We start from the raw sequence: 12,328 nt of genomic DNA on the forward strand, positions 1-12,328 counted from the left end.
AACAGTGAACAGCATTAGATTCCAATGTCATAAATATTTTCTCGAGCCATAAGACAAACCTAACTTTCACTTTTTCTTCGCACTGTACTTGCCTTCTCTGTGTAGATGTTTTTTCATTACAAAATAGAATGGAAATTATACACGCTATCATAAGTGAAAAGAGGAATTTGTTTTAGGGATATAGAAATGACTCCCAGAAGCAAGGGTAGGATATGCAGTTGAATCTCAGGAGGTCCTGGAACCAGGACCTGGAATGTCACCAGGCACCAAGGTAGTCTCTCTGTGGGGCCACATGGTTTTATAACTGCTCTTCCTGCATGTTGTCTCATTGTTACCCTATAGGCCAAATTTCCCTATTTCTCTGTGCACAGCGAAGAAGGTAACTGTCCTGGGCTATGTCACTCAGCCTTAGAGTAGTCACCTGGTGAGGTGGCACTGGCATCCCACTGTTATGATTCCCAATTCCCAGGAGAGAAGATATGATTAGCCACCTTCTGTCAGGTATATCCCCCATCTAGAAGGCTCTATACAGTTCTGTCTCCCTATAAGGGACCACCATTATAGTAGGAGGATAAGAGTTTCTATGGAAAGGAGACACTTCTTTTTTTTTTTTTTTTTTTTTTTTTTTTTTTGAGACAGAGTCTCACTTTGTTGCCCGGGCTAGAGTGAGTGCCGTGGCGTCAGCCTAGCTCACAGCAACCTCAAACTCCCGGGCTTAAGCGATCCTACTGCCTCAGCCTCCCGAGTAGCTGGGACTACAGGCATGCGCCACCATGCCCGGCTAATTTTTTGTATATATATATATTTTAGTTATCCATATAATTTCTTTCTATTTTTTTTAGTAGAGACGGGGTCTCACTCTTGTTCAGGCTGGTCTTGAACTCCTGACCTCGAGCGATCCACCCACCTCGGCCTCCCAGAGTGCTAGGATTACAGGCGTGAGCCACCGCGCCCGGCCGACACTTCTTAAAGAAGAAAGGCTTGGGATATATTCCATAACAAATCTGGGACCGTTTGGCCCATAATGCCAATAGTTCCTAGTCACCTTAATAGCTGCTAAAGGGACAATACATGAACAATGATCCGGCATCATTTGAAAACACAAGTGATATTCTGTATGCTCTGCTTACTGAGTTTGGGAAGTAAGCCGTACCTTTAGGAAGGCTTCTATTCGGGAGAGTGAAAGAAGAGTAGTTCATTAAGACCTGACAGTCCAGTTAAATGGAGATATTGCCATATACAGAGAAATGCTTTAGAAGAAAGTTGGATTTTTCCATTTATTCCCTTGTTAGCTAGTTCAGTAGATCATGGCTGAAGTATTTTTATTTTATTATTTTTTAAAATTTAAGGCTAGTCAAATGAAGCAGCGGGAGTGGAGTGTGGCTGAGATTTTTGACAGGAGTGAAAGGCAAACGGCTAGGTGCTTACGGATCTCTCCTGTGAGTGTGAATCTTCATTCTCTGCTCTGACAGTGCCTGTCTCCCTCTCTAGGTATGTGGGAATGCCCTCATGAAGCAGTACCAGGGCCAGTTCTGGAAAATGATAATTCTCATCAAAGAGGACTACTTCCCCAGGTATCAGGCTTGTTGAGCAGACCACAGGGTATTAAGTAGGTAAAACTCATGAAACAGGTGTCAGATACCCTGGGTGCTATTACATGCTGTTTTTGACTCAGGTTAAAAACACCTGTATTGGCCAGGCACGGTGGCTTATGCCTGTAATCCCAGCACCTTGGGAGGCCAAGGCAGGAGGACCGCTTGAGCCTGTGAGTTTGAGACCATAGTGAGACCCGTCACTACAAAAAATTTAAAAAACATAAGACAAAAGTAAATTTAAACAAATAAAAATAAACACTTGTATTAAGTATGACATCTTCTGACTCCTGTCCTTCTCCTCTTTGATATTTTGAGTAAATGCTTTTAAACTCTAATGACAGTCTCCGTTATGTATTGTTGGTGAAACAAAAACACGAATTAGAGAGGTCTTTTAAGATATCTGGCATTTTTTAATAATTCTTTCCCAAACTCCCCCAGATAATCTAATCTGGGGTGGTGATTATAGGTAGTCATAAATTAAACCAAGAACTCAAATCTTCTCATTAAATCAGCTGGAGAAGCTGATTTATCAGTCATTTCGCTTGACTCTGGTGTAGCATTCACCTCTATGAGCCCTTCTCCTTCCTCTCAACGCATTGGCATTTCCAGTTAGGGGAAGGCCTTAGCAAAACCCTCCCACTTGATCACAAAGACCTTGGAAAAAATAGTGCTCTCCCCTCCATGATCCTCTTGTTTGAAAAGAAGGTTGGGACCACCTGGAAGAGCAACAGCATCCTTAGTTTAGAAGACAGCTCTGTGAGTCATTTGATGTATACCCCCTTACTCTAGATCAACAACATACCTAACTCATCTTCAGAAGATAGATGTGTGTCACAGGTGTGATTCATGTGTGTTCTTTCTCTCCATGTAGAATTGAAGCCATCACAAGCGCAGGACAGAGGGGTTCCTTCATACGCCTCAAGCAGTTCTTGGAGGTAAGATGCTCTTAGACTAGCACATCCCATAGTTGTTGGCCTGGAACATGTCTGTGTCTGACAAGTCTTGGACCTCCAGATGCTCTAATTGCTGTCTCTTCCTCTTAGTTTTTCCAAACCCTGCTTTTTGTTCCTAATTTCCCTTTAACCTTTGGCGTAAGGGCTGCCATTTCATCTTCTTCCTACGTAGCACTCTCCATACTGCCTGTGAAGAAGCAATCCTAAGAGACGAATAAACTATATTCAATGAATCTTCTCTCACCAATACATTTTTTGCATTTTGGCCAAAGTTCTTTTCTCAGTCTCAGGTCCGGGCTACTGGTAATTGTGGTCGCTTGCCTCCATTAAAGCAAACCGCACTTTCAGTTGGACTCTTCCCTATTTCCAAGTGCCAAGAAATGTTAAGAGGTTAATTTTGACAAATAATTTAGAACTCCATGGTAGGTGTGCCAAGGTAGCCTACTGACGTTCAGCTTCCATGAGCTCAGTTGGGAAAATGGCACTGGTGAAAGGTGAGGCCGGCTGTAGGGAGACAGGGTGGGGCAGGCATAATCGCAGCCATTTACTTGTTCTCTGCGGCATGTATGCAAAAGCGGTCGTCTTTTACAGAACCATCCGTCTGCCTTTTCCCTTTTTGTGCACCATTTCATAGGACTTAAAGTTTCTTTTAACTACTAAGTGATGGAAGCACTGTTATCAGAAACTCTTCTTGTTTTCTTCATTTTTCCCTAACAGAAATGTTTGCAACGTAAGGAGATTCCTGTCCCCAAGGGCTTTCTGACATCCTCCTTCTGGCGCTCCTGATGTCACTCCATCACCCACCATCGCCATCGTGTTGCAGAGAGGCAGTAATAAAGCAACTGAAGATGGCTGTGTATGGGAGAAGTCATGTCAGATTTAGAAATTTGCCAATATTTATTTTTATATATTTATACCTTGTGACTGGGAGAGGAGATTTTCATGGGCCATAAAGTCTTGGGGGTCCCTTAGTAGACTGGGTAGCTCCTTAAGGGGTCTACATAATAGAGTAAATGGAATTGGCCTTTCTTATTTTTGCAAAGTAATGAGAAAAGGTGTTTAACACCAAGCACCAAGTCTCATCCTTTATTTCTTGTGTCTCTAGTATCTCTCAGCAACTATTTCGCTCTGAACTTACAGTGAGCTCACCATTTTCACCACCTGTTCACCCCACCCCTGTTCAGATGAATTCCCAGAAAAAGTAAAGACTCATAATGTCCCCTCTAAAGTATCATTTAGTAGTTGAGGCCATACCCTTATGCTAGTCTGGATTATGGTTGTTTTGCCCTTCTCAGCTTGTGAAAATTCTAAATCCAGAGGAAATGTGCTGCGAACACATAGGTGAAGCCCCAGGTGGCATCAGGGATAGCTTAGTGTCTGGGATTAGGACTGGAAACACATATAACGTTGGCCTAAGCCACACTCTTTGTCGTCTTAATTTGGAATTTGTTCCCTGCATGGCTACAGATGCATGGACTGGGGCAGGTGCCTTTTTTTGATTTTCAGTTTGAATCCAGTTGGGCTGAGATGGGGCTTACAACATTACACATGAGCTGAGCATCCGTAACCAATTAGTTGGGGCTAAATAAAGATGTTAGGAAGATATTGAACACTGCTTTATAATTTTTTATATATGTTCTGAGTAATGAATGATGATAAATTTGCCTAAGGCCACTGCCGAAATCCAGAGTTTGACTATAAAGAGTTGAGATCTGCTTTATGGACTCATTCTTGTTTACACTGCCGAGGCAGCAGCCATCCATCTGTTCCTCTATGCTAAATGTCTTGTGGGGCAGCGTTTACTGGTACTCTTAAGTGGCTTGAAATGACCCAGTCTATGAATTGTTGACTATGGTGCTAAAAAATAAGTAATAAAGATTAATTTTTAAAAAACCCAAAGCTGATGTCTAGTTGGTTCATTATGATGAATGTCCTGTACCTTGACTATGTACGTCATTAGGGGCATGATAGTACACAGTCTAGGTATAAAGTGGTATGTGTTTCTTCCTTTTCTTTGCTTTTTGACCTTCACCTTGGAAAAATTGCTTCTCTTTCTGTTATTCCTTATTTAGAATTATGTACCATTAACTGTCCCTATTTTATCTAGCAAGAGATATGGACGTGTAAAAGTTTTTTTAAAGTAGACAGTGGAATGAACATTGGGGATGGAGTCAAGAGTTCTGGGCTCAATTCACTTTTAGGTTTTGTGGCCTTAGGTAGGTCATTCACCCTCTCTGAACCTCAGTAGCCCCACCTGCAAAACAAAAGAATTGGACTTGTCACCGTAGTTTTCCAATTGTGCTCGCTTGGCAGTTCCTTAGGGCACAGCTTCCCAGCTGGCATGTCTTGGTGTGCTGGCCTCCTTAGCCTGTGGGGCTGCCAGACACCCTCCCCAGACCCAGTTGCCATCGCACTTCCTCTCTTTACCTGTGCATTACAAATGGCATGATTTGCTATGTACCGTGACAGGGAACAGTTTGGAAAGCACCAACTTGAGGATGGGGGTGTTGAGTGGATGGGGCTCAGCCCTATAGCCAGTCAACACGGAGGCTTCATGCAGATTTCAAAAAGTCTTCAAGGCCAGGCGTGGTGGCTCGCGCCTGTAATCCTAGCACTCTGGGAGGCCGAGGCGGGTGGATCGTTTGAGCTCAGGAGTTCAAGACCAGCCTGAGCAAGAGCGAGACCCCCGTCTCTACTAAAAAAATAGAAATTATATGGACAACTAAAAATATATAGAGAAAAAATTAGCCGAGCATGGTGGTGCATGCCTGTAGTCCCAGCTACTCGGGAGGCTGAGGCAGGAGGATCGCTTGAGCCTAGGAGTTTGAGGTTGCTGTGAGCTAGGCTGACACCACAGCACTCTAGCCTGGGCAACAGAGTGAGACTCTGTCTCAAAAGAAAGAAAAAAAGTCTTCAAGATACAGCTGCCCTCTGCTGGAATATTGTCCTTTTAACTATGAAAATCGATGATACTAGGAGGTAAATTGTGCCTACCAGGGTTGTGCAGCTCACGTTTTACACAGCCATTAAGTGGGGCCCTAATGGAATTCTGGGATCTTCTCTGTCACAGCATTTTTGCTTTATGTGCTATATCTCTTGGGGTTCCATGTAAGATTATGTATGAGAACATTCCTCTGTCAAAAATGAAATGTGGGCCTGGCACGGTAGCTCACACCCCTAATCCCAGCACTCTGGGAGGCCAAGGTGGTAGGATTATTTGAGGCCAGGAGTTCGAGACCAGCCTGGTCAATATAATGAAACACTGTCTCTACAAAAATAAAAAGTTGAGAACAAAACTAAAAAAAGCAAAATAAAATCATGAGGCAACAAAAAAAGTCACTAGGCAACAAAATAAGTCACTAGGCAACATGATTTTTAAGGAAAGTCTCTTCTACTTTGAATTCATACCACTCCATAGAAAATACCTCTTACAATATTTGAACATTCTTCCTCTAGGCATGGGTGGCTGTCTTGCCTGTGTCATTTGATGCTGGTATTCCTAATGGATTCTCGATGGTAAACCAAGAAAGGCGAGCACTGGAGAGGCCAGGTTTTTGATACTCACAGGTGGAGATAATGACTGCTTGCCGAGAGATGCGGCTCTTGATCTCACGAGTAGCATTAGATTCCTCACTGCAGATACTAAGGACTTCGTTCGGTTTCCAATTCGAGTGCTCGTCTGCTTGCTTCCTTTCAAGCTTGACCTCATTGCTCAAGTTAACTGCCCATATTTTTGTTACATTGTTGTCCTACAACATCTTAAAGCAAATTTGATGCTGAATTGAAAATTCCAGTGGGACAGAAACTCTACACACCTCTCGTATGCAAGAATGGAGTTCTGAGAATTTCCCACCCAGGTGCTGGGCGCTTTCCCCTCCTTTTCAAGCTTCCCATGATGACAGCAGAGACATAATTAGGTGTGGACATCTAGCTCAGTGCCAGGACAACCAAAAGCTCTATGAGAGCCACGGAGCTTCTTATAGGTACCTTATCACACTTGCTGATTCCCTTCCCTTTCTCTATCCTGCCTAATGATTCCTGACAGCAGATTTCCTGTGGACCTACAGAAAGCAGAGGAGAGCTGTGGTCTCCCAACCATGTGGTGCTTTTATAAAAACACCCATTATACAGGAGTTTATCCTCTAGTTTACAGCCAGCCTCTATTTTTTTTCAAATACCAGTTTGTGCAGATTGATGTATTTAAGAAATGGTTTTTCTCTTTTAGCTCCTTCAGGATATTTACACTAAATGCAATATGCAGCCCTGGATTAGAACCTCGACCAGAAAAAAAGATTTTTCTGTGTGTTTGTTTTTGTTAAGAAGGACATTGGGACAACTGGTAAAACTTAACTGAGGCCTATATATTAGAAGACAGTATTATGTCAACATGAATTTCTTTCTTTCTTTTTTATTTCTTTCTTTCTTTTTTATTTTATTTTTTGAGACAAGAGTCTCACTCTGTTGCCCAGGCTAGAGTGCCGTGGCGTCAGCCTAGCTCACAGCAACCTCAAACTCCTGGGCTCAAGCGATCCTCCTGCCTCAGCCTCCCGAATATCTGGGACTACAGGCATGTGCCACCATGCCTGGCTAGTTTTTTCTCTATACATTTTTAGTTGTCCATATAATTTCTTTCTATTTTTAGTAGAGACAGGGTCTCGCTCTTGCTCAGGCTGGTCTAGAACTCCTGAGCTCAAATAATCCACCCGCCTTGGCCTCCCAGAGTGCTAGGATTACAGGCGTGAGCCACCGCGTAGTGTAACTATTTTTAAGTGTACAGTTCTGTGACATTAAGTACATTCACAATGTTGTGCAACCATCACCACCAGTCATTTCCAGAACTTTTTCATCATTCTAGATGGAAACTGTACCCATTAAACAATAACTCCCCATCCCTCCCTCCCCCTAGCCCCTGGTAACAACTTCCCTACTTTCTGTCTCTATGAATCTGACAATTCTAGGGCTCTCATATAAGTGGAATCATATAATATTTGTCCTTCTGTATCTGGCTTTCATTTAGGTTCATTCAGTCATTGTGTTTTGAAGATCTACACTATTTCTTGCCAACTCTGACACTGCAGAATCAGCATGACTCTTCCCAATCAGCTCCCTTATAGGGAGGAAGAGTAGTGGAAGTGCTTGCCTGTTAACTTTGGAAGGGGTAGAGATGGGGGGATAGAGGGACCTCTCTCAGGGAGAGAGGGCAAGTGACTTTCCATGGCCGGAACATGTGAAAACAACATTGCAATTCATGTTTCCCAACAGTTGACATTTTTCAGGAAAAAAGCAATCCTCCCACCCTATTTTTTATTTTAGAAAAAAAAATTTTTTTTTTAATAAAATTTATTTTTAAAAAAAATTGCTATGTTGCCCAGGCTGGTCTCAAAGTCTTGGGGTCAAGGGATCCTTCCAAGTGGCTGGGGAGTAGTGAGCCACCATGCCTGGCTACCCAAGAGTTGACCTTTTTTGAACAAATTGGAAGGCATATCAAACCTTCAGAGGTCTGCTGGAACTAGAAAAAGGAGTTTGGAATTCAGTCCTACCCTCTGCTTTTCAGGAGGCCGGGAGAGGTGTGACTAAGAAGATGGAGTTGATTGGTTACAAAGCCACTACGCTATCCTGTGCTTTTCTGTTGTTTTTCCCCTGCTCCCCACATTTAGTAGAGTGTTAGGCATATGGTGAGATTGGTGGGAGGTGAGGTAGGCAGACAATAGAAAATGTGAAGAATGGCTTTTTAAATGGTTCATTTCCAGTGCCAAGTACAGAACAGGGTGGGTGAGTGAGTAGGAGGTGGAAAGGGCTGGGGATACTGTTTCTTGGCCATGTCTCAGATCAAAGGATCAACAAATAAGATTTTAGTTTCTGTATCAATACAGGGCTCTCTCTTAGATGTCCAGTTTCTTTTGCATCTAGCAAAAGCACCAAAACCGCCATTTCACTATGGGGCCAGGGTCATTTCAAAGAAAAACCCTCCCTTTTTAATAGCTTCTGATCACGGCCCTGAGATGCAGTCTTTGCTGGAGCAGAAGGTCTGGGAAATTCTGGAGAGCTGTGATTGTGTTAGCCATCCTGTACCCAGAGCTGAATGTCTGACTAAACATTTTGCTGCTACTGGCTGGAGAAGAGGCCATGGCTGCCATTAGCTGTTCTCAGAAATGCACACCCCAGGGAGGAGTTACCCAGCCCTGTTTTCTCTACATAGAAGATTGCAGGAAATGCCTCTCAGGCTCCTACATTTTTCCTCCGGATTCTGTAAAGCAGCTACTGGGGTGTGGCCACTTCTTTTCTTTTCTCTCTACTCCAATGCAGTGAGGGAATAGGGATATTTTTCCTCAGTATCATAGCTACAGCCGGGGCGGCTTAGAAATCAGATTGCAGGTCCCAGGCATAGGAGAAGCAGCCAAACTGCAGAGGACCAGGAAGCTCAGGGCTGGGCCTGGGTCCAAGTTCTGGTGCAGTGGCCAATGCTTTTATAATTATTTAAAGAGGAGGGTGCTTGGTAACCAGGAGGCTGTGGCCTTCCGGAGCTGCAGAGCTCTCGGTCTGCCTGACTGCACAGGAATGATCTGGGTGTTATTCCCAATGGCTGCGGCCCAGCTGTCACCAGAATGGGGACAGGAAAAGGCCTTCCTAACCAAGGGTTCTGGCTGCAGAGTGTAGAGCCAGACCCTTAAGCTGTGAGGACTGTAGGGAACAGAGATTTGGGGAATGTTATTTTTTCTCTTCTCAGCACCCAGCATCCACCTGCATCAAAATGCCTCCCTTTCTTACTTGAAGGCAATATATATATACACACACAGTTTCAAAGAGAAGGTTCCGGCTGCTTAGATTCAAATCCTAGCTCTTCCACTGGTAGCTGCCTGGGCTGGAACAAGAGACCTTAACCGGTATGTCAGGGTGCTCACTTGTAAAATGGAGAAATAATGTCTACCTCATAAAATTATTGCAAAGATTAAAAAAACTAAAGGTAACACACATGAAATGCTTAACATAGTGCCTGGTACACGAGGAAAGCTCAATTAATTGTGGCAGAAAGACCCTTAATATCTTGTTTGCGAAATATGACTAATGTAGCTCATTACTTGCGATCTGTGAGAAAGCTTTTGCTTCAAGAATATAAGAAATTATTAACTCTCCAAATCCTGGAATGCCAGACTTATGTCCCAAATTTGTTGACTTTATTTTTTCTGATCCGGATTTAGCCATTTCCTCTTCCCATCTCCTCTAACCCAGGGCCCCAGATCATCCTCACTTGCCGCACCCCAGCCCCCACCAGAGTAGGATGACTTGGGTCCCCAGCGCCAGCCTCCTCCTCGGGAAAGTGGGCAGGAAGAGAAGCACGAGGGTGACCTCACCCTTTGGGACTGGGCTTTTTTCCGGCCAGGACGCGCAGCATCCCCGGCCCCTCTGCAGCGATGGCCCCTGCCCCGCCCTTCGCCGCAGTCTTGGAAGGGCTCCCAGGGGCGGAGGGGTGCGGTGAGGACGACTCTCCACAGGGCGGGAGGGAGGGGCAGGATTGGAGGGCACGGGCTGCGGGGAGGGAGGTGCGGCTGCAGCGTGTCGGCCCGCCAGGGCGGAGGCAGTGACTCCACTGCACCATCTCCCCCCAACCCTTGCGCGCGCCCTATTTCCCCGTCCTCCTGCAGCCCTCTCCTGGCTCGCCTCTTCCCCCGCATCGCCGCTTCGGCTCCTTCCGGGACTGCTCGGCTCTTTCCGCCCTGGCAGTCGGGCGGTCTGCGGACGGGAGCCCCGCCCCCTCCTCTCCGCCAGCGCGCTCCCCCGCCCCTCGTGCAACGCCAGGGCGCTTCCCCCGCGCTCGCGCCCGCCGGCCGCGGGAGCGCGCGTGGCCGCCTATAAAAGCGGCGGGGCGCGCGCGTCGCCGCCACTACCCGCTGCGGAGCTGGAGGAGTCGCGTCAGTCCCTCGGCACCCCTCGGCCAGGCGCACCCTCATCCCTCACCCCCAGGAGCCGGTGAGACGGGTAGCAGGAGAGCTCCGGGCGGGAGCGGGGCCCCTGGGCAGTAGACCCCGGGCGGGAGCCGGGCAGTCCCTGGGGCGGGGCGGGGCCGGCGCGCGGACAGGTGAGCCGGGCGGGCCTCGCCGCTCAGTCCTGTCGGCCGAGGAGCCGGGCAAGCAGGCCGCCACCGCCTTTGTGGCGCGGGGGCTGCGAGAAGCCGCCCGGCCGAGGCTGGGCGCCGGCCGCTGGAATGTCATTGACGGGGGGAGGGGGCCGCGAGGCCGCCGGGTCCCTCCCCGCCACCCCCCGGCCTGGCTGCGGCCCCGCCCTGGCCGTTTGGGCTGCGGCAGGTGGGTGAGGGCTCCCTCGTCGGGATCTTCGCCTTCTCCTTCCCTGCAGAGCGCTCCCCGCACCGCCCCCGGTCCCTTCCCTCGGCGGGGATCGACTTCTGCAGCTCGTTCTCTACAGGCAATGCCGGCGCACCCTTGAAGGAGGAAGAGCCCAGAGCATAGAGTAAAGGGCTCTTTGACCTTAATTGCATCCTGTGTGGCGAATCTTGGCCCTCTCTCTAGACGCAGAAGGGTCTGAGACTGGCCGTCTTCTTTTCTTTCCTTGTAATAAACATTTCTTTCCTCCCCAATTGTGATTTGCTTGTAAATAATAGGTAGATGCGGTGCCTGCTTGGTATGAGACCCAAATTAAATAACTTAATAGCTTAGAGTTCTCCCCCCCCCCCCCCGAGAATGGGTCTTTCGAGTCGAGGACAGTAAGTATATTTATCAAAAATTCTACAACCATGATAGTGTTGAATGATAGAGCAGTCTTTTGTTTGAAAGCCGTCCCTGCGAATTTGATTAGATGGTTTCCAAAGAAAATTGCTTTTAAAAGTCTTTTCATGTACCAGAATAAAATATATTTTAAACAAGGGGCTTGTTAAAGTTAAGGGTTGCATATGTTGAAAATCCTGAATAGCCCAGAACGGTGGGTTGAGATGATGCTTGGACTGCTTAACACCTTGTCAGATCTCTTTTATATAATAGATCCTAAAATCTTTAGGCCCTTTGTTCTGTCTTCATCATGGTATTTTAGAAAAACCTCACATCATGGCTGTCTGTGAAGAATAAAAGAGAGACCATATGAAGTATTTTCATAATGTGTTGAGAAATTGCGTCGTCATAGCAATTGGACATAAGTAAAGCAGAATGTATCAAAGATGGAAGAGTGGGGGAGTCTTGCAGCCAGGAAACAGAAAATCTTAGGAATGGCAGCAGGAACGCTCAGCTGTATGAAGCTACTGAGCCAAGACTCTGACTCCTTAAACCAGCATTTATTTTCCCACTCACTGCAGCTAATGTCTTAGCTTTTTGAAAGGTCAAATTGAAGTCAAAGTTTAAAAAATATGCTGCAAGGGGGAAAAAGTGCTGCAGTAAGGGCCTCTGTGCAGGAAATTAACAATGAGCCTTTTTTGGTAACTGGGCCAATAATTACTCAAAGGGACCCTCAAAGTGTGTTAACTGCTATCCAGGGACCTAGATGGAGAGACTGGAAAGGAGGAGTTGCTCTGTGCTGGACAGGTGCGAAGCAGTGCTCTTGGTGAACCATCAGCTTAGTAACTTCTCTGATATGCTTTTGGTTTGGCGGAGTGTTTTGTAGTCATCTATTTGGAGAAATCTGATATGTCACAGGTTCCAAAGTAAGCCTATCAAGCAACCCGATGAAGAGGTTAAAGTGGGGAGAGCTGTTTTAAGTATATCTTTTGGTTCCTTGGGTTAGAATTTTCTCTACTTTTCCTTACCTGCCTTCATCCTAAAGGGTGGGGCTGACGGC

At 46.2% G+C, this 12,328-nt stretch overlaps 2 protein-coding genes across 6 annotated transcripts in view; both read left to right on the forward strand.

Moving 5' to 3' along the window:
- GLE1 (GLE1 RNA export mediator) overlaps nt 1–4,402 on the forward strand; it is a 28,174-nt gene extending 23,772 nt beyond the window's left edge. For both annotated transcript variants that reach the window (XM_069474723.1, XM_069474724.1), the window contains 3 exons: nt 1,492–1,574; nt 2,467–2,530; nt 3,266–4,402. In XM_069474723.1, the coding sequence (XP_069330824.1) occupies nt 1,492–1,574; nt 2,467–2,530; nt 3,266–3,334 (216 nt within the window). In that variant the 3' untranslated portion in view covers nt 3,335–4,402. The remainder of the gene's footprint in view (nt 1–1,491; nt 1,575–2,466; nt 2,531–3,265) is intronic.
- A 6,024-nt stretch (nt 4,403–10,426) lies between these two features.
- The window catches only part of SPTAN1 (spectrin alpha, non-erythrocytic 1), a 62,927-nt gene continuing 61,025 nt past the window's right edge, over nt 10,427–12,328 (forward strand). For all 4 annotated transcript variants that reach the window (XM_069476879.1, XM_069476880.1, XM_069476881.1 and 1 more), the window contains exon 1: nt 10,427–11,115. The gene's annotated coding sequence lies outside the window, so the exon portion shown is untranslated. The remainder of the gene's footprint in view (nt 11,116–12,328) is intronic.

This window comes from Eulemur rufifrons, chromosome 7 (genome assembly GCF_041146395.1).
Source record: "Eulemur rufifrons isolate Redbay chromosome 7, OSU_ERuf_1, whole genome shotgun sequence".
Classification (NCBI taxonomy): Eukaryota; Metazoa; Chordata; class Mammalia; order Primates; family Lemuridae; genus Eulemur; species Eulemur rufifrons.